We start from the raw sequence: 27,816 nt of genomic DNA on the forward strand, positions 1-27,816 counted from the left end.
ACTGGCTGCCCGCATCCTGTGGCGTTGGCACAAGGATGGCCGCTCCAGTCCCCACGACGACCTGGTCTCCATCGCAGAGCTGCAGGACCACGTGGGGGCGCTCGGGGCGGAGGAGCGGGAACCAACTGCAGGAAGACGTCAACACCCTGGGACACTACTGGACTGCTGGTGCCAGTGGTGGTGGTGGTGACGGTGGTGGTGACGTCCAACTCTTCACACATGTGCTGGCAATGGTGAGTGTCTTGGTACGTGGAGGTGGTTGAGGTGGTGGTGGTGGGGTGGTGGTGGTGGTGGTGGTGGAGGTGGTGGGGGTGGTGGTGGTGGTGGTGGTGGTGGGGGGGTGGTGGTGGTGGTGGTGGGGGGGTGGTGGTGGTGGTGGTGGTGGGGGGGTGGTGGTGGTGGTGGTGGTGGTGGTGGAGGTGGTGGGGGTGGTGGTGGGTGGTGGTGGTGGTGGGGGGGTGGTGGTGGTGGTGGTGGGGGGGGGTGGTGGTGGTGGTGGTGGGGGGGTGGTGGTGGTGGTGGTGGGGGGGGGGGTGGTGGTGGTGGTGGTGGAGGTGGAGGTGGTGGGGGGGGTGGTGGTGGTGGTTGAGGTGGTGGTGGTGGAGGTGGTGGTGGTGGTGGTGGGGGGGGGGGTGGTGGTGGTGGTGGTGGTGGTGGGGGGGGGTGGTGGTGTAGGTGGTGGTGGTGGCGGTGGTGGTGAGTCCCTAGATCCTGAATCTGTCTCCCCGAGTCTCTACTAGACCCCGAGTCTCTACTAGACCCTGAGTCTCTACTACACCCTGAGTCTCTACTACACCCTGAGTCTCTACTAGACCCCGAGTCTCTACTACACCCTGAGTCTCTACTACACCCTGAGTCTCTACTACACCCTGAGTCTCTACTAGACCCCGAGTCTCTACTAGACCCTGAGTCTCTACTACACCCTGAGTCTCTACTACACCCTGAGTCTCTACTAGACCCCGAGTCTCTACAAGACCCTGAGTCTCTACTAGACCCTGAGTCTCTACTACACCCTGAGTCTCTACTAGACCCCGAGTCTCTACTAGACCCCGAGTCTCTACTAGACCCTGAGTCTCTACTACACCCTGAGTCTCTACTACACCCTGAGTCTCTACTAGACCCTGAGTCTCTACTAGACCCTGAGTCTCTACTACACCCTGAGTCTCTACTAGACCCTGAGTCTCTACTACACCCTGAGTCTCTACACCCCGAGTCTCTACTACACCCCGAGTCTCCTACTACACCCCGAGTCTCTACTAGACCCTGAGTCTCTACTAGACCCTGAGTCCTCTACTACACCCTGAGTCTCTACTACACCCCGAGTCTCTACTAGACCCTGAGTCTCTACTAGACCCTGAGTCTCTACTAGACCCTGAGTCTCTACTAGACCCTGAGTCTCTACTACACCCCGAGTCTCTACTAGACCCTGAGTCTCTACTAGACCCTGAGTCTCTACTACACCCTCAGTCTCTACTAGACCCTGAGTCTCTACTACACCCTGAGTCTCTACTAGACCCTGAGTCTCTACTACACCCTGAGTCTCTACTAGACCCTGAGTCTCTACTAGACCCCCAGTCTCAACTACACCCTGAGTCTCTACCACACCCCGAGTCTCTACTAGACCCTGAGTCTCTACTACACCCTGAGTCTCTACTACACCCCGAGTCTCTACTAGACCCTGAGTCTCTACTAGACCCTGAGTCTCTACTAGACCCTGAGTCTCTACTAGACCCTGAGTCTCTACTACACCCCGAGTCTCTACTAGACCCTGAGTCTCTACTAGACCCTGAGTCTCTACTACACCCTCAGTCTCTACTAGACCCCGAGTCTCTACTACACCCTGAGTCTCTACTAGACCCTGAGTCTCTACTAGACCCTGAGTCTCTACTAGACCCTGAGTCTCTACTAGACCCTGAGTCTCTACTAGACCCTGAGTCTCTACTAGACCCTGAGTCTCTACTACACCCCGAGTCTCTACTAGACCCTGAGTTTCTACTAGACCCTGAGTCTCTACTACACCCTGAGTCTCTACTAGACCCTGAGTCTCTACTACACCCTGAGTCTCTACTAGACCCTGAGTCTCTACTACACCCTGAGTCTCTACTAGACCCTGAGTTTCTACTACACCCTGAGTCTCTACTAGACCCTGAGTCTCTACTAGACCCCCAGTCTCAACTACACCCTGAGTCTCTACCACACCCCGAGTCTCTACTACACCCTGAGTCTCTACTAGACCCCGAGTCTCTACTAGACCCCGAGTCTCTACTAGACCCCGAGTCTCTACTAGACCCCGAGTCTCTACTACACCCTGAGTCTCTACTAGACCCTGAGTCTCTACTAGACCCTGAGTCTCTACTAGACCCCGAGTCTCTACTAGACCCCGAGTCTCTACTAGACCCCGAGTCTCTACTAGACCCCGAGTCTCTACTACACCCTGAGTCTCTACTAGACCCTGAGTCTCTACTAGACCCTGAGTCTCTACTACACCCCGAGTCTCTACTAGACCCTGAGTTTCTACTAGACCCTGAGTCTCTACTACACCCTGAGTCTCTACTAGACCCTGAGTCTCTACTACACCCTGAGTCTCTACTAGACCCTGAGTCTCTACTACACCCTGAGTCTCTACTAGACCCTGAGTCTCTACTACACCCTGAGTCTCTACTAGACCCTGAGTCTCTACTAGACCCCCAGTCTCAACTACACCCTGAGTCTCTACCACACCCCGAGTCTCTACTACACCCTGAGTCTCTACTAGACCCCGAGTCTCTACTAGACCCCGAGTCTCTACTAGACCCCGAGTCTCTACTAGACCCCGAGTCTCTACTACACCCTGAGTCTCTACTAGACCCTGAGTCTCTACTAGACCCTGAGTCTCTACTAGACCCTGAGTCTCTACTAGACCCCGAGTCTCTACTAGACCCCGAGTCTCTACTAGACCCCGAGTCTCTACTAGACCCCGAGTCTCTACTAGACCCTGAGTCTCTACTAGACCCTGAGTCTCTACTAGACCCTGAGTCTCTACTAGACCCCGAGTCTCTACTAGACCCTGAGTCTCTACTAGACCCCGAGTCTCTACACCCCGAGTCTCTACTAGACCCCGAGTCTCTACTAGACCCCGAGTCTCTACAGACCCTGAGTCTCTACTAGACCCTGAGTCTCTACACCCCGAGTCTCTACTAGACCCTGAGTCTCTACTAGACCCTGAGTCACTACTAGACCCTGAGTCTCTACTACACCCTGAGTCTCTACTAGACCCTGAGTCTCTACTACACCCTGAGTCTCTACTAGACCCTGAGTCTCTACTAGACCCCCAGTCTCAACTACACCCTGAGTCTCTACCACACCCCGAGTCTCTACTACACCCTGAGTCTCTACTAGACCCCGAGTCTCTACTAGACCCCGAGTCTCTACTAGACCCCGAGTCTCTACTAGACCCCGAGTCTCTACTAGACCCCGAGTCTCTACTACACCCTGAGTCTCTACTAGACCCTGAGTCTCTACTAGACCCTGAGTCTCTACTAGACCCTGAGTCTCTACTAGACCCCGAGTCTCTACTAGACCCCGAGTCTCTACTAGACCCCGAGTCTCTACTAGACCCCGAGTCTCTACTAGACCCCGAGTCTCTACTACACCCTGAGTCTCTACTACACCCTGAGTCTCTACTACACCCTGAGTCTCTACTAGACCCCGAGTCTCTACTAGACCCTGAGTCTCTACTACACCCTGAGTCTCTACTACACCCTGAGTCTCTACTAGACCCCGAGTCTCTACAAGACCCCGAGTCTCTACTAGACCCTGAGTCTCTACTACACCCTGAGTCTCTACTAGACCCCGAGTCTCTACTAGACCCCGAGTCTCTACTAGACCCTGAGTCTCTACTACACCCTGAGTCTCTACTACACCCTGAGTCTCTACTAGACCCTGAGTCTCTACTAGACCCTGAGTCTCTACTACACCCTGAGTCTCTACTAGACCCTGAGTCTCTACTACACCCTGAGTCTCTACACCCCGAGTCTCTACTACACCCCGAGTCTCTACTACACCCTGAGTCTCTACTAGACCCTGAGTCTCTACTACACCCTGAGTCTCTACTACACCCCGAGTCTCTACTAGACCCTGAGTCTCTACTAGACCCTGAGTCTCTACTACACCCTGAGTCTCTACTACACCCCGAGTCTCTACTAGACCCTGAGTCTCTACTAGACCCTGAGTCTCTACTAGACCCTGAGTCTCTACTAGACCCTGAGTCTCTACTACACCCCGAGTCTCTACTAGACCCTGAGTCTCTACTAGACCCTGAGTCTCTACTACACCCTCAGTCTCTACTAGACCCTGAGTCTCTACTACACCCTGAGTCTCTACTAGACCCTGAGTCTCTACTACACCCTGAGTCTCTACTAGACCCTGAGTCTCTACTAGACCCCCAGTCTCAACTACACCCTGAGTCTCTACCACACCCCGAGTCTCTACTAGACCCTGAGTCTCTACTACACCCTGAGTCTCTACTACACCCCGAGTCTCTACTAGACCCTGAGTCTCTACTAGACCCTGAGTCTCTACTAGACCCTGAGTCTCTACTAGACCCTGAGTCTCTACTACACCCCGAGTCTCTACTAGACCCTGAGTCTCTACTAGACCCTGAGTCTCTACTACACCCTCAGTCTCTACTAGACCCCGAGTCTCTACTACACCCTGAGTCTCTACTAGACCCTGAGTCTCTACTAGACCCTGAGTCTCTACTAGACCCTGAGTCTCTACTAGACCCTGAGTCTCTACTAGACCCTGAGTCTCTACTAGACCCTGAGTCTCTACTACACCCCGAGTCTCTACTAGACCCTGAGTTTCTACTAGACCCTGAGTCTCTACTACACCCTGAGTCTCTACTAGACCCTGAGTCTCTACTACACCCTGAGTCTCTACTAGACCCTGAGTCTCTACTACACCCTGAGTCTCTACTAGACCCTGAGTCTCTACTACACCCTGAGTCTCTACTAGACCCTGAGTCTCTACTAGACCCCCAGTCTCAACTACACCCTGAGTCTCTACCACACCCCGAGTCTCTACTACACCCTGAGTCTCTACTAGACCCCGAGTCTCTACTAGACCCCGAGTCTCTACTAGACCCCGAGTCTCTACTAGACCCCGAGTCTCTACTAGACCCCGAGTCTCTACTACACCCTGAGTCTCTACTAGACCCTGAGTCTCTACTAGACCCTGAGTCTCTACTAGACCCCGAGTCTCTACTAGACCCCGAGTCTCTACTAGACCCCGAGTCTCTACTAGACCCCGAGTCTCTACTACACCCTGAGTCTCTACTAGACCCTGAGTCTCTACTAGACCCTGAGTCTCTACTACACCCCGAGTCTCTACTAGACCCTGAGTTTCTACTAGACCCTGAGTCTCTACTACACCCTGAGTCTCTACTAGACCCTGAGTCTCTACTACACCCTGAGTCTCTACTAGACCCTGAGTCTCTACTACACCCTGAGTCTCTACTAGACCCTGAGTCTCTACTACACCCTGAGTCTCTACTAGACCCTGAGTCTCTACTAGACCCCCAGTCTCAACTACACCCTGAGTCTCTACCACACCCCGAGTCTCTACTACACCCTGAGTCTCTACTAGACCCCGAGTCTCTACTAGACCCCGAGTCTCTACTAGACCCCGAGTCTCTACTAGACCCCGAGTCTCTACTAGACCCCGAGTCTCTACTACACCCTGAGTCTCTACTAGACCCTGAGTCTCTACTAGACCCTGAGTCTCTACTAGACCCTGAGTCTCTACTAGACCCCGAGTCTCTACTAGACCCCGAGTCTCTACTAGACCCCGAGTCTCTACTAGACCCCGAGTCTCTACTAGACCCTGAGTCTCTACTAGACCCTGAGTCTCTACTAGACCCTGAGTCTCTACTAGACCCCGAGTCTCTACTAGACCCTGAGTCTCTACTAGACCCCGAGTCTCTACACCCCGAGTCTCTACTAGACCCCGAGTCTCTACTAGACCCCGAGTCTCTACAGACCCTGAGTCTCTACTAGACCCCGAGTCTCTACACCCCGAGTCTCTACTAGACCCTGAGTCTCTACACCCCGAGTCTCTACTAGACCCTGAGTCTCTACTAGACCCTGAGTCACTACTAGACCCTGAGTCTCTACTACACCCTGAGTCTCTACTAGACCCTGAGTCTCTACTACACCCTGAGTCTCTACTAGACCCTGAGTCTCTACTAGACCCCCAGTCTCAACTACACCCTGAGTCTCTACCACACCCCGAGTCTCTACTACACCCTGAGTCTCTACTAGACCCCGAGTCTCTACTAGACCCCGAGTCTCTACTAGACCCCGAGTCTCTACTAGACCCCGAGTCTCTACTACACCCTGAGTCTCTACTAGACCCTGAGTCTCTACTAGACCCTGAGTCTCTACTAGACCCTGAGTCTCTACTAGACCCCGAGTCTCTACTAGACCCCGAGTCTCTACTAGACCCCGAGTCTCTACTAGACCCCGAGTCTCTACTACACCCCGAGTCTCTACTACACCCTGAGTCTCTACTAGACCCTGAGTCTCTACTAGACCCTGAGTCTCTACTAGACCCCGAGTCTCTACTAGACCCCGAGTCTCTACTAGACCCCGAGTCTCTACTAGACCCCGAGTCTCTACTAGACCCCGAGTCTCTACTACACCCTGAGTCTCTACTAGACCCTGAGTCTCTACTAGACCCTGAGTCTCTACTAGACCCCGAGTCTCTACTAGACCCCGAGTCTCTACTAGACCCCGAGTCTCTACTAGACCCCGAGTCTCTACTACACCCTGAGTCTCTACTAGACCCTGAGTCTCTACTAGACCCTGAGTCTCTACTACACCCCGAGTCTCTACTAGACCCTGAGTTTCTACTAGACCCTGAGTCTCTACTACACCCTGAGTCTCTACTAGACCCTGAGTCTCTACTACACCCTGAGTCTCTACTAGACCCTGAGTCTCTACTACACCCTGAGTCTCTACTAGACCCTGAGTCTCTACTACACCCTGAGTCTCTACTAGACCCTGAGTCTCTACTAGACCCCCAGTCTCAACTACACCCTGAGTCTCTACCACACCCCGAGTCTCTACTACACCCTGAGTCTCTACTAGACCCCGAGTCTCTACTAGACCCCGAGTCTCTACTAGACCCCGAGTCTCTACTAGACCCCGAGTCTCTACTAGACCCCGAGTCTCTACTACACCCTGAGTCTCTACTAGACCCTGAGTCTCTACTAGACCCTGAGTCTCTACTAGACCCTGAGTCTCTACTAGACCCCGAGTCTCTACTAGACCCCGAGTCTCTACTAGACCCCGAGTCTCTACTAGACCCCGAGTCTCTACTAGACCCTGAGTCTCTACTAGACCCTGAGTCTCTACTAGACCCTGAGTCTCTACTAGACCCCGAGTCTCTACTAGACCCTGAGTCTCTACTAGACCCCGAGTCTCTACACCCCGAGTCTCTACTAGACCCCGAGTCTCTACTAGACCCCGAGTCTCTACAGACCCTGAGTCTCTACTAGACCCCGAGTCTCTACACCCCGAGTCTCTACTAGACCCTGAGTCTCTACACCCCGAGTCTCTACTAGACCCTGAGTCTCTACTAGACCCTGAGTCACTACTAGACCCTGAGTCTCTACTACACCCTGAGTCTCTACTAGACCCTGAGTCTCTACTACACCCTGAGTCTCTACTAGACCCTGAGTCTCTACTAGACCCCCAGTCTCAACTACACCCTGAGTCTCTACCACACCCCGAGTCTCTACTACACCCTGAGTCTCTACTAGACCCCGAGTCTCTACTAGACCCCGAGTCTCTACTAGACCCCGAGTCTCTACTAGACCCCGAGTCTCTACTACACCCTGAGTCTCTACTAGACCCTGAGTCTCTACTAGACCCTGAGTCTCTACTAGACCCTGAGTCTCTACTAGACCCCGAGTCTCTACTAGACCCCGAGTCTCTACTAGACCCCGAGTCTCTTCTAGACCCCGAGTCTCTACTACACCCTGAGTCTCTACTAGACCCTGAGTCTCTACTAGACCCTGAGTCTCTACTAGACCCTGAGTCTCTACTAGACCCCGAGTCTCTACTAGACCCTGAGTCTCTACTAGACCCTGAGTCTCTACACCCCGAGTCTCTACTAGACCCCGAGTCACTATTAGACCCTGAGTCTCTACTAGACCCTGAGTCACTACTAGACCCTGAGTCTCTACTAGACCCTGAGTCACTACTAGACCCTGAGTCTCTACTACACCCTGAGTCTCTACTACACCCTGAGTCACTACTAGACCCCGAGTCTCTACTACACCCTGAGTCTCTACATCCTGAGTCTCTACTAGACCCTGAGTCTCTACTAGACCCTGAGTCTCTACTACACCCCGAGTCTCTACAGACCCTGAGTCTCTACTACACCCCGAGTCTCTACAGACCCTGAGTCTCTACTACACCCTGAGTCTCTACATCCTGAGTCTCTACTAGACCCTGAGTCTCTACTAGACCCTGAGTCTCTACTACACCCCGAGTCTCTACTAGACCCTGAGTCTCTACTACACCCCGAGTCACTACTAGACCCTGAGTCTCTACTACACCCCGAGTCTCTACAGACCCTGAGTCTCTACTACACCCCGAGTCACTACTAGACCCTGAGTCTCTACTAGACCCTGAGTCTCTACTAGACCCTGAGTCTCTACTACACCCCGAGTCACTATTAGACCCTGAGTCTCTACTAGACCCTGAGTCACTACTAGACCCTGAGTCTCTACTAGACCCTGAGTCACTACTAGACCCTGAGTCTCTACTAGACCCTGAGTCACTACTAGACCCTGAGTCTCTACTAGACCCTGAGTCACTACTAGACCCTGAGTCTCTACTACACCCTGAGTCTCTACTACACCCTGAGTCACTACTAGACCCCGAGTCTCTACTACACCCTGAGTCTCTACATCCTGAGTCTCTACTAGACCCTGAGTCTCTACTAGACCCTGAGTCTCTATCCCGCTGCATCCCCCTGAGTCTCTGCCCCCCCCCCGTACCGCACAGATTGGCTGCAACTGCTTCACACTGAGCGACGATGGGGGCATGGCGCCCGCCGGCGTGGGTCTCTTCGCCAATGTCTGCCTCCTCAACCACGACTGCTGGTCCAACTGCACGGCCGTGTTCAACGCGGGCAGGTGAGGGCCCTCGGACTCACTCACTGGCTCGGACTCACGCACTCGGACTCACTCGCTCGCTTGGAATCACTCGCTCAGAAATCACCCGCTCACTCGGGATCACTAGCTTGGACTCGCTCGTTCACGCGGACTCACTCACTCGGACTGACTCACTGGCTCGGACTCACTCACTCGGACTGACTCACTCGCTCGCTCAGAATCGCTCACTCGGACTGACTCACTCACTCGCTCAGAATCGCTCACTCAGAATCGCTCACTCGGACTGACTAGCTCGGACTCACTCAACCACGACTGCTGGTCCAACTGCACGGCCGTGTTCAACGCGGGCAGGTGAGAGTCCTCGGACTCACTCGGACTCACTCACTGGCTCGGAATCACTCGCTCGGACTCACTCACTCGGACTCACTCACTGGCTCGGAATCACTCGCTCGGACTCACTCACTCGGACTCACTCACTGGCTCGGAATCACTCGCTCGGACTCACTCACTCGGACTCACTCACTGGCTCGGAATCACTCGCTCGGACTCACTCACTCGGACTCACTCACTGGCTCGGAATCACTCGCTCGGACTCACTCGCTCACTCGGACTCACGCACTTCGATTTGCCCACTCGGACTCACTGGCTCGCTCAAACTGGCTTGTTCGGACTCGCTCGCTTGGAATCACTCGCTCGGAAGTCACTCGCTCGCTCGCTCGCTCGCTCGGGCTCACTAGCTTGGACTCACTCGTTCACTCGGACTCACTCGCTCGGACTCACTCCCTCGGACTCACTCACAGGCTCGGACTCACTTGCTCAGACAGACTCACTCGCTCAGACAGACTCACTGGCCCTCGCTCGGACTCACTCGGACTCACTCGCTCGGACTCACTCCCTCGGACTCACTCACAGGCTCGGACTCACTTGCTCAGACAGACTCACTCGCTCAGACAGACTCACTGGCCCTCGCTCGGACTCACTCGGACTCACTCGCTCAGACTCACTCCCTCGGACTCACTCACTGGCTCGGACTCACTTGCTCAGACAGACTCACTCGCTCAGACAGACTCACTGGCCCTCGCTCGGACTCACTCGGACTCACTCGCTCAGACTCACTCCCTCGGACTCACTCACTGGCTCGGACTCACTTGCTCAGACAGACTCACTCGCTCAGACAGACTCACTGGCCCTCGCTCGGACTCACTCGGACTCACTCGCTCAGACTCACTCCCTCGGACTCACTCACAGGCTCGGACTCACTTGCTCAGACAGACTCACTCGCTCAGACAGACTCACTGGCCCTCGCTCGGACTCACTCGGACTCACTCGCTCGGACTCACTCCCTCGGACTCACTCACTGGCTCGGACTCACTTGCTCAGACAGACTCACTCGCTCAGACAGACTCACTGGCCCTCGCTCGGACTCACTCAGACTCACTCGCTCAGACTCACTCCCTCGGACTCACTCACTGGCTCGGACTCACTTGCTCAGACAGACTCACTCGCTCAGACAGACTCACTGGCCCTCGCTCGGACTCACTCGGACTCACTCACATTCACTGGAAGTCACTGGAACTCACTGGGTTTCACTCGGACTACCGCCAGAGGACACCAGCGAGACCGGGAGACTCGCGATCTGGAGACTCGCGGTCTGGAGAGACTGGGTCTAGGGGGTTGAGTCGGTGATTGAGTTGGTGATTGCGTTGGTGATTGAGTGAATGGGTGAGTGGGTTAATGAGTGGGTTAATGAGTGGGGTGAATTATTGGATGAGTTAGGTGGGTAGTGAATTGGTGAACGAGTTGGTTGAGTGGGTGAGTGGGTGGGTGAGTGGCTGAGTGAGTGGCTGAGTGAGTGGCTGAGTGAGTGAGCGAGTGGCTAAGTGGCTGAGTGAGTGGCTGGCTGAGTGAGTGGCTAAGTAAGCGGCTGAGTGGCTGAGTGAGTGGCTGAGTGGCTGAGTAAGTGGCTGAGTGAGTGGCTGAATGAGTGGCTGAGTGTGTGACTGAGTGAGTGGGTGAGTGGCTGAGTGAGTGGGTGAGTGGCTGAGTGGCTGGCTGAGTGAGTGGCTGAGTGAGTGGCTGAGTGAGCGAGTGAATGGCTGAGTGAGTGGCTGAGTGGCTGGCTGAGTGAGTGACTGAGTGAGTGGCTGAGTGAGTGGCTGAGTGAGTGGGTGAGTGACTGAGTGAGTGGCTGAGTGTGTGACTGAGTGAGTGGCTGAGTGAGCGAGCGAGTGGCACCATGACCACATCTGTGTTACGTTGCCGGGGTTGGGATTTAAGGGGGTCTGGTGGGTGTTGGGTCGGTTTAAGAGGCTCTGTAGGGGTAGAGGGTTTAAGGGGGTCGTTAGGGGGTTGGGGTTAATGGATTTTCGGGGTTAAGGGGGTTTAGGAGTTTCACGAGTGGGGTTCCACTCCACGTCGCTGTGTAACTTGACGCACCACCACCTCCCACCACCACCCACCACCCACCACTACCAACCACCACCCACCACCACAACCACCCACCATCACAACCACCCACCCTCACCACCACCTCCCACCACCACAACCACCACCACAACCACCACCACCCTCCACCACCTACTACCACCACCATCACCACCACATACTACCACCACCCACCACAACCACCTCCCACCACCACCACCTGCTACCACCACCACCCACCACCACCACAACCACCACCCCCCACCCCAACCTCCACCCACCACAATCACCCTCACCCCCACCCACCACCACCACCTGCTACCACCCTCACCACCACCACCACCACCCACAACCACCACCCCCCTCACCCCCCCCACCTCCACCCCCACCACCACCACCCACAACTACCACAACCACCACCCACCACCTCCACCCACCACCACCACCCTCACCACCACCCCCACCCCCACCACCACCACCACCCCCACCCACCACCACCCACACCCACCACCCCCTCACCCCCCCCCCACCTCCACCACCCTCACCACCCACAACCACCACCCCCACCACCACCTCCACCCACCACCTCCACCCACCACTCACCACCACCACCCTCACCACCCCCACCACCACCACCTCCACCACCCTCACAACCACCACCACCCTCACCACAACACCACCCACCACCCCCCTCACCCCCCCTCATCCCCCCACCTCCACCACCACCACCCTCACCACCACCACCACCACCACAACCACCACTACAACAACCACAACCACCACCCCCTCACCCCCCTCATCCCCCTACCTCCACCACAACCACAACCACCCACCACCACCACAACCACCACCACCCCCCCCCCCCACCTCCACCACCACCCCACCCCCACCACCCCCTCACCCCCCCCCACCTCCACCACCACCACAACCACCCACCACCACCACCACGCGCCCTTCGCTTCCTCCCCCTCCCCACCACACAGCCATGTGGCGGCCATGGGGAGCATCACTCCTGCACCGAGGTGGGTGGGGGCGTGGCCCGGGGGGTCACGTGGGGTGCCCCTCGGCCAATGGGGATGCGTGAAAGCCCTCACTCCTCCCCCCCCCCTGTGGGGTGGGTGGGGGGAGTGGTCACGTGGGGTGCCTTTCGACCAATGGGGATGCGTGAAAGCCCTCACTCCTCCCCCCCCCTGTGGGGTGGGTGGGGGGGATGGTCACGTGTGGCGCTACTCGGCCAATGGAGACGCGCGAGGGCTCCCCCCCCCCCCCCTTGGGGTGGGTGGGGGGGTGGTCACGTGAGGCGGCTCTTGGCCAATGGGGTGCGTGGGGGTGGGGTGGAGAATAAAAAATGGCCGCCTTTTGCAATCGATCGCCTGCCACCTTGCGGATCGATATGGGATGGCCGCAACCCTGTCAAGCCGCTTGTCAGTGACCTTATTACAGACCAATTCAGACCCTATTGGTCATCCTATACACTACTATAGACTACACTATACACTACTATAGATTGCACTATACACGACACTATACACTATTATACACTATACACTACACTATACACTACTATAGACTACACTATACACTACTATAGACTACACTGTACACTACACAATACACTACACTATAAACTACTATACACTATACAATACATTATACATTACTATACACTACTATAGACTACACTATACACTACACTATACACTACTATACACTACTATAGAATACACTATACAACTACTATAGACTACACTATACACTACTATAGACTACACTATACACTACTATACACTACACTATACACTACTATAGACTACACTATACACTACACTATACACTACTATACACTACACTATACACTACTATACACTACACTATACACTAATATACACTACACTATACACTACGATAGACTACACTATACACTACACTATACACTACTATACACTACACTATACACTACACTATACACTACACTATACACTACTATACACTACTATACACTACACTATACACTACTATAGACTACACTATACACTACACAATACACTACTATAGACTACACTATACAACTACTATAGACTACACTAAACACTACTATACACTACACTATACACTACTATAGACTACACTATACACTACTATAGACCACACTATACACTACACTACTATACACTACTATAGACTACACTATACACTACTATACACTACACTATACACTACACTAAACACTACTATAGACTATACTATACACTACTATAGACTACACTATACACTACACTATACACTACTATAAACTACACTATACACTTTTATACACTACACTATACAACTACTATACACTACACTATACACTACACTATACATTACACTATAACCTACTATAGACTACACTATACAATTTCGATTTGAAGCTTTCGTGACTGCAGGGATTTACCTTCTTGGTTCTTTCGGTAAAGTCACGTAGAATGGAAATAATAAAATAAAATAATAAAAATAAAACATAATTAAATAAATCTCACGACGTTTCGGCCACAACGCAAGCAGACGTCCTCAGGTGAAGAACAGGTCTGTCGAGAAGACAGCGTCTGAATGACTCTGTCTTCAGACCTCTTTTTCGGGGGGGGGGGGGGGGGGGTGAAGAGGGTGGTGGTGTGTAACTAGAGTGGTTTGCAACAAGAGTGGTGTGTAACTCACTCTCTCACTCACCCACTCAATCACTCACCCACTCACCAACCCACCCACTCAATCACTCACCAACCCACCCACTCAATCACTCACCCACCTACTCACCTACCCACTCACCCACTCCCCCACTCACCCAATCACTCACTCACTCACTCACCCACTCACTCATCCACCAACTCACTCACCAACTCAATCACTCACCCACCCACTCACCCACTCCCCCACTCACCCACCGACTCACCCACTCACTCACCCACCAACTGAATCACTCACCGACTCAATCACTCATCCACCCACTCATCCACCCACTCACCCACCCACTCACCCACTCCCCCACTCACTCACTCACTCATCCACCAACTCACTTACCAACTCAATCACTCACCCACCCATTCCCCCACTCACCCACTCACTCACCCACCCACTCCCCCACTCACTCACTCATCCACCAACTCACTCACTCACTCATCCACCTACTCACCCACCAACTCACCCACTCACTCATCCACCCACTCACCCACTCATTCACCCACCAACTCAATTACTCATCCACCAAATCACCCACTCACTCACCCACCAACTCACTCACCCACCAACTCAATCACTCATCCACCCACTCACCCACCCACTCCCCCACACACTCATTCATTAACTTACCGACTAACTCACCCACCCACCCACTCACACACTCACCCACCCACTCACAATGGAAACGTCCTGGAAAAACCAGTAGAGGTGGCAACCCTCTTACTGAGGCCTAACCAAGAAGCTTTCTGAGTGGGATTTGTATTTGTTAAAATTCTAATCAAGTATCGTGTTTAGCCTCCTCCTACTCCTCTACCACCATCATCATCATCACCTCCACCACCATCATCACCTTCACCACCACCTCCACCATCACCACCATCACCATCATCATCATCACCTCCACCACCATCATCACCTTCACCACCACCTCCACCATCACCACCACCACCATCATCATCACCACCACCACCATCATCATCACTTTCACCACCACCTCCACCATCACCACCATCACCATCATCACCTCCACCTCCACCACCTCCACCATCACCACCACCGCCATCATCACCTCCACCTCCACCACCTCCATCATCACCTCCACCACCATCATCATCACCTCCACCACCATCATCATCACCTCCACCACCATCATCACCTCCACCACCTCCATCATCACCTCCACCACCATCATCATCACCTCCACCACCATCATCACCTCCACCACCACCATCATCACCTCCACCACCTCCATCATCACCTCCACCACCATCATCACCTTCACCACCACCTCCACCATCACCACCACCACCATCATCATCATCACCTCCACCACCATCATCACCTCCACCTCCACCACCTCCATCATCACCTTCACCACCACCATCATCACCACCACCACCACCATCATCACCTCCACCACCACCACCTCCACCACCTCCATCATCACCTCCACCACCTCCATCATCACCTCCACCACCTCCATCATCACCAACACCACCTCTCACCACCACCACCTTTCACCACCATCTCCACCACCACCATCACCACCACCACCACCATCACCTGCACCACCACCATCACCTTTCACCAGCATCACCTTTCACCACCATCACCACCTCCACCACCACCACCTCTCACCTACACCACCTGTGTGTCTGTGTGTGTGTCTGTGTCTCTGTGCGCGTGTCTGTGTGTGTGTGTCTGTGTATGTGTCTGTGTGTGTGTCTGTGTGTGTGTGTCTGTGTGTGTCTGTGTGTGTGTCTGTGTGTGTGTGTGTCTGTGTGTGTGCCTGTGTGTGTGTCTGTGTGCGTGTGTGTCTGTGTGTGTGTCTGTGTGCGTGTGTGTCTGTGCGTGTGTCTGTGTGCGTGCGATCCAGGATGGAGATCCGCGCCCTCCAGAAGGTCCCCGCTGGCTGCGAACTCACGGTCAGCTACGTGGACTTCATGAGTCCCAGCGCCGTGCGCAGGCAGCAGCTGATGGAGCAGTATCACTTCGAGTGCTCGTGCGAGCACTGCCGGGAGGGGGTCAAGGACGAGCTCATGGCGGGGCTCAGGATGATCGGGGACGAGGCGGTGAGAGATGGTGATGGGGAGAGAGATGTTGATGGGGTGATGGGGTGATGGGGAGAGAGATGATGATGGGGAGAGAGATGCTCGTGCGAGCACTGCAGAGCAGGGGTCAAGGACGAGCTCATGGCGGGGCTCAGGATGATCGGGGACGAGGGGGTGAGAGATGGTGATGGGGAGAGAGAGATGGTGATGGGGTGATGGGGGGAGAGATGGTGATGGGGTGATGGGGAGAGAGATGGTGATGGGGTGATGGGGAGAGAGATGGTGATGGGGAGAGAGATGCTCGTGCGAGCACTGCCGGGAGGGGGTCAAGGACGAGCTCATGGCGGGGCTCAGGATGAGCGGGGATGAGGCGGTGAGAGATGGTGATGGGGAGAGAGATGTTGATGGGGTGATGGGGAGAGAGATGGTGATGGAGTGATGGAGAGATGGGGAGAGAGATGCTCGTGCGAGCACTGCCGGGAGGGGGTCAAGGACGAGCTCATGGCGGGGCTCAGGATGAGTGGGGATGAGGCGGTGAGAGATGGTGATGGGGAGAGAAAGATGGGGTGATGGGGAGAGAGATGGTGATGGAGTGATGGGGTGATGGGGAGAGAGATGGTGATGGGGAGAGAGAGATGGTGATGGGGTGATGGGGAGAGAGAGATGGTGATGGAGTGATGGGGTGATGGGGAGAGAGATGGTGATGGGGAGAGAGAGATGGTGATGGGGTGATGGGGTGATGGGGAGAGAGATGGTGATGGGGAGAGAGAGATGGTGATGGGGTGATGGGGAGAGAGATGGTGATGGGGGGAGAGATGGTGATGGGGTGATGGGGAGAGAGATGGTGATGGGGTGATGGGGGGAGATATGGTGATGGGGTGATGGGGAGAGAGATGGTGATGGGGTGATGGGGAGAGATGGTGATGGGGTGATGGGGAGAGAGATGGTGATGGGGAGAGAGATGGTGATGGGGTGATGGGGGGAGAGATGGTGATGGGGTGATGGGGAGAGAGATGGTGATGGGGAGAGAGATGGTGATGGGGAGATGGTGGTGGTGATGTTGGTGGGGGTTGTGATAGTGTTGGTGGTTGTGATGGTGGTGGTCTATTTAATTCAGTAGAACGTGTTTGTCTATATTCATTTAAAATTGCACATTTTGATGTGACGTCACATTTCTCTCAAACCTCCCACCCCCCCACGTCACACATCGTCACAAACATCTGACCACCCACCACCCACCCCACTAGGTGCGTGACGTCATTTATGGCGGCCCCTTAACCACAGAGTCATAATTCCCGCGGTGTCACCAAAAGCTTCGAATCGATGGCAGCACTTGCCCCGAGGCTACACGGGGGACCTTTGTCTTTGCCTTCCACAGCCGTCGGCCGAGGCGGTGCGCCAGGTGGAGGAGCTGACGAGGGAGACTCACGAGAAGGTGGACGAGCTCAAGAGGAGGAACCTCTGGGTGGACGTGAGTGGGTGGGGGGTGGGGGGTGAGTGGGTGGGTGAGTGGGTGGGTGGGTGAGTGGGTGGGTGGGTGGGTGAGTGGGTGGGTGAGTGGGGGGGTGAGTGGGGGGGTGAATGGGTGAGTGAGTGAGTGGGTGGGTGAGTGGGTGAGTGGGTGAGTGGGTGAGTGGGTGAGTGGGTGGGTGGTTGAGTGGGTGGGTGAATGGGTGGGTGGGTGAGTGGGTGAGTGGGTGGTTGAGTGGGTGGGTGGTTGAGTGGGTGGGTGGGTGAGTGAGTGAGTGGGTGAGTGAGTGGGTGGGTGGGTGGGGGGGTGGGTGAGTGGGTGGGTGAGTGGGTGAGTGGGTGGGTGAGTGGGTGAGTGAGTGGGTGAGTGGGGAAGTGGGGGGGTGAGTGGGTGGGGGAGTGGGTGGGTGGATGGGTGAGTGAGTGGGTGGGTGGGTGGGTGAGTGAGTGGGTGAGTGGGTGAGTGAGTGGGTCAGTGGATGAGTGAGTGAGTGGGTGGGTGGGTGAGTGGGTGAGTGAGTGAGTGAGTTGGTGAGTGAGTGGGTGGGTGGGTGGGTGGGTGAGTGAGTGGGTGGATGGGTGAGTGAGTGGGTGAGTGGGTGGGTGAGCGGGTGGGTGAGTGAGTGGGTGGGTGGGTGAGTGAGTGGGTGAGTGAGTGGGTGGGTGGGTGGGTGGGTGAGTGGGTGAGTGAGTGGGTGAGTGAGTGGGTGAGTGAGTGAGTGGGTGGGTGGGTGGGTGGGTGAGTGGGTGGGTGAGTGGGGTGAGTGAGTGAGTGGGTGGGTGGGTGAGTGAGTGGGTGAGTGAGTGGGTGGGTGGGTGGGTGGGTGGGTGGGTGAGTGGGTGAGTGAGTGGGTGAGTGAGTGAGTGGGTGGGTGGGTGGGTGGGTGAGTGGGTGAGTGGGTGGGTGAGTGAGTGGGTGAGTGAGTGGGTGGGTGGGTGAGTGGGTGAGTGAGTGGGTGAGTGAGTGGGTGGGTGGGTGAGTGGGTGAGTGGGTGGGTGGGTGGGTGGGTGAGTGGGTGAGTGGGTGGGTGGGTGAGTGGGTGGGTGAGTGAGTGGGTGGGTGAGTGGGTGAGTGGGTGAGTGGGTGAGTGGGTGGGTGGGTGAGTGGGTGGGTGGGTGAGTGGGTGAGTGGGTGAGTGGGTGAGTGGGGGTGGGTGGGTGGGTGAGTGAGTGGGTGGGTGAGTGGGTGGGTGGGTGGGTGGGTGAGTGGGTGGGTGGGTGGGTGACTGAGTCGGTGACTGAGTGGGTGACTGAGTAGGTGACTGAGCGGGTGACTGAGTGGGTGACTGAGTGGGTGACTGAGCGGGTGACTGAGTGGATGACTGAGTCTAAAAGACCCCCCATGCCCCCTACCCGCTCCCAGGTGCTCAAGCTGTGTCGGCAGTGCCTGTCGAAGCAGGAGTCGGTGTTTGGTGAGTGTCACGTGAGCTTGGTGAGGATGGTGAGGCTCGTTGCCGATGTGCTCGACTATCTGCAGTCCTTCGACGAAGCAGCAACCTTCGCACAGCGCACGGTGGACGCGTTAGAGTGAGTCGCCCCACTCGCTCGCTCGCCCACTCGCTCGCCCGCTCGCTCGCTCACCCACTCACTCGCTCACTCACTCGCTCACCTACTCGCTCACCCACTAGCTCATTAGTTCACCCACTCACCCATCCACCCACCCATCCACCCACCCACCCACCCGCTCACCCACCCACCCACCCACCCGCTCACCCACCCACCCATCCACTCAATCACCTACTCACTCACCCACCCACTCACCCACCCACTCACCCACTCACTCACTCACTCCTTCACTAGCTCACCCACCCACTCACCCGCTCGCTCTCCTACTCACTCACCCACTCACTCACCCACTAGCTCACCCACTCACCTGCTTGCTCTCCTACTCACCTACTCACTCACTCACCCACTCAACCACTCATCTACTCACTCACCCACTCACTCACCCACCCGCTCACTCTCCTACTCACTCACCCACTCATCTACTCACTCGCTCACCCACTCATCTACTCACTCACTCACTCACCCACCTACTCACTCACTCACCCGCTCACCTGCTCGCTCACTCACTCACTCACCCACTCATCTACTCACTCGCTCACCCACTCATCTACTCACTCACTCACCCACTCACCTACTCACTCACTCACCCGTTCACCTGCTCGCTCACTCACCCAGTCACCCGCCCGCTAGCTCTCCTACTCACCCATCCGCTCGCCCACTCACTCGCTCACCTACTCACTCACCCACTCACCCACCCACCCGCTCAACCACCCACTCACTCGTTTACCCACTCACCCACTCACTCACTTACCTTCGCACGGCGCACTGTGGACGCGTTCGAGTGAGTCGCCCACTCGCTCGCTCACTCGCTCACCCACTAGCTCGCCCACTCACCCGCTTGCTCACCTACTCACTCACCCACTCACCTACTCACTCACCCACTCACTCACCTGCTCACTCACCCACTCACTCGCTCACCTACTCACTCACCCGCTCGCTCACCCACTCGCTCATTAGTTCACCCACTCACCCAGCCACCCACTCACCCACCCACCCACCCATCCACCCACCCAACCACCCACACAATCACCGACTCACTCACCCACCCACCCACTCACCCACCCACCCACCCACTCACCCACCCACCCACTCACTCACTCACTCACCCACCCATCCACTCAATCACCTCCTCACTCACCCACCCACTCACCCACCCACTCACCCACCCACCCACCACTCACCCACCCACCCATCCACCCACTCAATCATCCACCCACTCACTCACTCACCCACCCATCCACTCAATCACCTACTCACTCACCCACGCACCCACTCACCCACTCACCTACCCACCCACCCACTCACCTACCCACCCACTCACCCACCCACCCACATCACCCACTCACTCATTCACCCATCCACCCACTCAATCACCTACCCACCCACTCACCCAACCACTCACCCACCCACCCACCCACTCACCCACCCTCCCACTCACCCCACCCACTCACCCACCCACCCACTCACCCACCCACCCACTCACCCACCCACCCACTCACCTACCCACCCACCCACTCACCTACCCACCCACTCACCCACCCACCCACTCACCCACCCACCACCACCCACTCACCCACCCACCCCCACCCACCCACCCACCACCCACCCACTCACCCACCCATCCACCCACTCAATCACCGACTCACTCACCCACCCACCCACCCACTCACCCACCCACCCATCTACTCAATCACCTACTCACTCACCCATCCACTCACTCCCCCACCCACCCACCCACTCACTCTCACCCACCCACCCACCCACTCACCCACCCACTCACCCACCCACTCACCCACTCACCCACCCACTCACCCACTCACCCACCCACTCACCCACCCACTCACCTACTCACCCACCCACTCACCCACTCACTCACCCCACCCACTCACTCACCCACCCACTCACCCATCCACCCACCCACTCACTCACCCACCCACCCACCCACTCACTCACTCACTCACTCACCCACCCACCCACCCACCCACTCACCCACCCACCCACCCACCCACCCACTCACCCACCCACCCACCCGCTCACCCACCCACCCATCCACCCACTCAATCATCTACCCACCCACTCACCCACTCACCCACTCACTCACCCACCCACCCACCCACCCACTCACCCACCCACCCACCCACCCACTTACCCACCCATTCACCCACTCACCCACCCACCCACTCACCCACCCACCCACTCACCCACCCACTCACCCACCCACTCACCCACCCACCCACCCACTCACCCACCCATCCACCCACTCAATCACCGACTCACTCACCCACCCACCCACCCACTCACCCACCCACCCATCTACTCAATCACCTACTCACTCACCCATCCACTCACTCCCCCACCCACCCACCCACCCACTCACTCACCCACCCACCCACCCACTCACCCACCCACTCACCCACCCACTCACCCACTCACCCACCCACTCACCCACTCACCCACCCACTCACCCACCCACTCACCTACTCACCCACCCACTCACCCACTCACTCACCCACCCACTCACTCACCCACCCACTCACCCATCCACCCACCCACTCACTCACCCACCCACCCACCCACTCACTCACTCACTCACTCACCCACCCACCCACCCACTCACCCACCCACCCACCCCACCCACTCACCCACCCACCCACCCGCTCACCCACCCACCCACCCGCTCACCCACCCACCCATCCACCCACTCAATCATCTACCCACCCACTCACCCACTCACCCACTCACTCACCCACCCACCCACCCACCCACTCACCCACCCACCCACCCACCCACTTACCCACCCATTCACCCACTCACCCACCCACCCACTCACCCACCCACCCACTCACCCACCCACTCACCCACCCACTCACCCACCCACCCACCCACTCACCCACCCACTCACCCACCCACCCACTCACTCACTCACTCACCCACCCATCCACTCAATCACCTCCTCACTCACCCACCCACTCACCCACCCACTCACCCACCCACTTACCCACTCACCCACCCACCCATCCACCCACTCAATCATCCACCCACTCACTCACTCACCCCACCCATCCACTCAATCACCTACTCACTCACCCACGCACCCACTCACCCACTCACCTACCCACCCACCCACTCACCTACCCACCCACTCACCCACCCACCCACTCACCCACTCACTCATTCACCCATCCACCCACTCAATCACCTACCCACCCACTCACCAACCACTCACCCACCACCCACCCACTCACCACCCACCCTCCACTCACCCACCCACTCCACCCACCACTCCCACCACCCACCACACCCACCCACCACCACCCACCCACTCACCCACCCACCCACTCACCTACCCACCCACCCACTCACCCACCCACCACTCACCCACCCACCCACCCACCCACTCACCCACCCACCACACCACCCACCCACTCAATCACCGACTCACTCACCCACCCACCCACCCACTCACCCACCCACCCATCTACTCAATCACCTACTCACTCACCCATCCACTCACTCCCCCACCCACCCACTCACTCACCCACCCACCCACTCACCCACCCACTCACCCACCCACCCACCCACTCACCCACTCACCTACTCACCCACCCACTCACCCACCCACTCACCCACTCACTCACCCACCCACTCACTCACCCACCCACTCACCCATCCACCCACCCACTCACCCACCCACTCACTCACTCACTCACTCACTCACCCACCCACCCACCCACCCACCCACCCACTCACCCACCCACCCACCCACCCACCCCGCTCACCCACCCACCCACCCGCTCACCCACCCACCCACCCGCTCACCCACCCACCCATCCACCCACTCAATCATCTACCCACCCACTCACCCACTCACCCACTCACTCACCCACCCACCCACCCACCCACTTACCCACCCATTCACCCACTCACCCACCCACCCACTCACCCACCCACCCACTCACCCACCCACTCACCCACCCACCCACTCACCCACCCACTCACCCACCCACCCACCCACCCACTCACTCACTTCACTCACCCACCCACCCACCCACTCACCCACTCACTCATTCACCCATCCACCCACTCAATCACCTACCCACCCACTCACCCAACCACTCACCCACCCACCCACTCACCCACCCACCCTCCCACTCACCCACCCACTCACCCACCCACCCACTCACCCACCCACCCACTCACCTACCCACCCACCCACTCACCTACCCACCCACTCACCCACCCACCCACTCACCCACCCACCCACCCACTCACCCACCCATCCACCCACTCAATCACCAACTCACTCACCCACCCACCCACCCACTCACCCACCCACCCATCTACTCAATCACCTACTCACTCACCCATCCACTCACTCCCCCACCCACCCACCCACTCACTCACCCACCCACCCACCCACCCACTCACCCACCCACTCACCCACCCACTCACCAACTCACCCACCCACTCACCCACTCACCCACCCACTCACCCACCCACTCACCTACTCACCCACCCACTCACCCACCCACTCACCCACTCACTCACCCACCCACTCACTCACCCACCCACTCACCCATCCACCCACCCACTCACTCACTCACCCACCCACCCACCCACTCACTCACTCACCCACCCACCCACCCACCCACCCACTCACCCACCCACCCACCCACCCACTCACCCACCCACCCACCCGCTCACCGACCCACCCACCCGCTCACCCACCCACCCATCCACCCACTCAATCATCTACCCACCCACTCACCCACTCACCCACTCACTCACCCACCCACCCACCCACCCACCCACCCACCCACTTACCCACCCATTCACCCACTCACCCACCCACCCACTCACCCACCCACCCACCTCACCCACCCACTCACCCACCCACCCACTCACCCACCCACTCACCCACCCACCCACCCACTCACTCACTCACTCACTCACTCACCTCACTCACTCACCCACCCACCCACCCACTCAACCACCCACCCACTCACACACCCACTCACCCACCAACTCACCCACGCACCCACCCACCCACTCACCCTCCCACCCACTCACCCACCCACCCACCCACCCACTCACTCACCCACCCACCCACTCACCCACTCACCCACCCACCCACCCATCCACTCAATGACCTACTCACTCCCCCACCCACCCACTCACCCACCCACCCACTCACCCACTCACCCACCCACCCACCCACTCACCCACTATCCAACCCACCCACCCATCACCCACCCATCCACCCACTCAATCACCTACTCACCCACCCACCCACCCACTCACTCACCCACCCATCCACTCAATCACCTCCTCATTCACCCACTCACTCACCCACCCACCCACTCAATCACCTACCCACCCACTCACCCACCCACTCACCCACCAACCCACCCACTCACCCACCCACCCACTCACCCACCCACTCACCCACCCACCCACCCACCCACTCACCTACCCACCCACCCACTCACCTACCCACCCACTCACCCACCCATCCACCCATCCACCCACTCAATCACTGACTCACTCACCCACCCACCCACTCACCCACCCACCCACTCACCCACCCACCCATCTACTCGATCACCTACTCACTCACCCATCCACTCACTCCCCCACCCACCCACCCACTCACTCACCCACCCACCCACTCACTCACCCACCCACCCACCAACTTACCCACCCACTCACCCACCCACTCACCCACTCACCCACCAACTCACCCACTCACCCACCCACTCACCCACCCACTCACCGACTCACCCACCCACTCACCCACTCACTCACCCACCCACTCACTCACTCACCCACTCACCCATCCACCCACCCACCCACTCACCCACCCACCCACTCACCCACCCACCCACCCACCCACTCACTCACTCACCCACCCACCCACCCACCCACCCACCCACCCACCCACCCACTCACTCACTCACTCACTCACTCACTCACTCACCCACCCACCCACCCACCCACTCACCCACCCACCCACCCACTCACCCACCCACCCACCCACCCACCCACTCACCCACCCACCCACTCACCCACCCACCCACCCACCCACCCACTCACCCACCCACCCATCCACCCACTCAATCATCTACCTACCCACTCACCCACTCACTCACTCACCCACCCACCCACTCACCCACCCATCCACCCACCCATCCACCCACCCATCCACCCACCCATCCACCCACCCATCCACCCACTCACCCACCCACCCACCCACTCACCCACCCACCCACACACCCACCCACTCAACCACCCACCCACTCACACACCCACTCACCCACCAACTCACCCACGCACCCACCCACCCACCCACTCACCCACCCACCCACTCACCCACCCACCCAACCACTCACCCACCCACCCACTCACCCACCCACCCAACCACTCACCCACCCACCCACTCACCCACCCACCCACTCACCCACCCACCCACCCACTCACCCACCCACCCACCCACTCACCCACCCACCCACCCACTCACCCACCCACCCACCCACTCACCCACCCACCCACCCACTCACCCACCCACCCACCCACCCACTCACCCACCCACCCATCCACCCACTCAATCATCTACCTACCCACTCACCCACTCACTCACCCACCCACCCACCCACTCACCCACCCATCCACCCACCCATCCACCCACCCATCCACCCACTCACCCACCCACCCACTCACCCACCCACACACCCACCCACTCAACCACCCACCCACTCACACACCCACTCACCCACCAACTCACCCACGCACCCACCCACCCACTCACCCACCCACCCACTCACCCACCCACCCACTCACCCACCCACCCAACCACTCACCCACCCACCCACTCACCCACCCACCCACTCACCCACCCACCCATCCACTCAATCACCTACTCACTCACCCATCCACTCACTCCCCCACCCACCCACCCACCCACTCACTCACTCACCCACCCACCCACTCACCCACCCACCCACTCACTCACCCACCCACCCACTCACTCACCCACCCACCCACTCACTCACCCACCCACCCACTCACCCACCCACCCACTCACCCACCCACCCATCCACTCAATCACCCACCCACCCACTCACTCACTCACCCACCCACCCACCCACTCACCCACCCACCCACCCATCCACCCACTCACTCACCCACTCACCCACTCACTCACCCACCCACCTCCCCCACTCACCCCCGACTCCACAGGAAGATCTACCACCCCAACAACGCCCAGCTGGGTATGATGGTGATGCGTGCCGGGGTCACTCACTGGCACGCAGGCCTCATCGAGAAGGCCCACGCACACGTGTGTCGAGCCCTGGGCATCCTGATGGTCACTCACGGACCCCTACACCCTATCACCAAAGACCTGGAGGTGGGTGGATGGGTGGGTGGGTGAGTGGGTGAGTGGGTGGGTGGGTGGGTGAGTGGGTGAGTGGGTGGGTGGGTGGGTGAGTGGGTGAGTGGATGGGTGGGTGAGTGGGTGAGTGGGTGAGTAGGTGAGTGGGTGGGTGGGTGAGTGGGTGGGTGAGTGGGTGGGTGAGTGGGTGGGTGGGTAGGTGAGTGGGTGGGTGGGTGAGTGGGTGAGTGGGTGGGTGGGTGGGTTGGTGGGTGAGTGGGTGGGTGAGTGAGTGAGTGGGTGGGTTGGTGGGTGAGTGGGTGGGTGGGTGAGTGTTTGAGTGGGTGGGTGAGTGTTTGAGTGAGTGGGTGGGTGGGTGGGTGAGATGGTGGGTGGGTGGGTGAGCGAGTGGGTGGGTAGGTGAGTGGGTGGGTGGGTGAGTGAGTGGGTGGGTGGGTGAGTGGGTGGGTGAGTGTTTGAGTGGGTGGGTGAGTGTTCGAGTGGGTGGGTGATTGTTTGAGTGGGTGGGTGAGTGGGTGGGTGGGTGAGTGGGTGGGTGGGTGGGTGGGTGGGTGAGTGGGTGGGTTAGTGAGTGGGTGAGTGGGCGAGTGAGTGAGTGGCTGAGTGGGCGAGTGAGTGAGTGGGCGAGTGAGTGAGTGGGTGTGTGAGTGGGTGAGTGAGTGGGTGGGTAGGTGAGTGGGTGAGTGGGTGAGTGAGTGGGTGGGTAGGTGTGTGGGTGAGTGAGTGAGTGAGCGGGTGAGTGAGTGATTGGGTGTGTGACTGAGTGAATGAGTGTATGGTGAGTGAGTTTAACACCCCCTCCTCCTCCACCTCCACCCCCACCTCCACCCCCACCCCCTCCACCCCCCCACCTCCACCCCCCCACCTGCTGGGTCCCACAGGGCCTCCGTGTCCAGACCGAGATGGAGCTGCGTCTCTTCCGCGAGAACGAGTTCGCCTACGAGAGGCTCCGCGAGGCTGCCCTGCAGGGCTCCTCCATGCGGCTCATGGCCGAGCCAGACACGGCCGGCTCACACGTCGACTTGCGGCACAAGTGATGG

The 27,816-nt window shown here is 57.9% G+C and overlaps 1 protein-coding gene across 1 annotated transcript; it reads left to right on the forward strand.

Annotated features, from left to right (window-relative positions):
- On the forward strand, window positions 1-27,816 carry LOC144954060 (histone-lysine N-methyltransferase SMYD1-like; the record flags this gene model as incomplete). The annotated part of the gene is given in 8 exon segments (XM_078884636.1): window positions 1-121; window positions 123-233; window positions 9,054-9,184; window positions 16,176-16,371; window positions 17,729-17,821; window positions 19,184-19,347; window positions 26,623-26,791; window positions 27,658-27,816. Coding segments are annotated over 8 exon segments (1,141 nt in total), but the record flags the coding sequence as incomplete, so codon positions are not given.

The sequence above is a fragment of the Lampetra fluviatilis genome, unplaced genomic scaffold (assembly GCF_964198595.1).
Source record: "Lampetra fluviatilis unplaced genomic scaffold, kcLamFluv1.1 SCAFFOLD_596, whole genome shotgun sequence".
NCBI lineage: Eukaryota > Metazoa > Chordata > Hyperoartia > Petromyzontiformes > Petromyzontidae > Lampetra > Lampetra fluviatilis.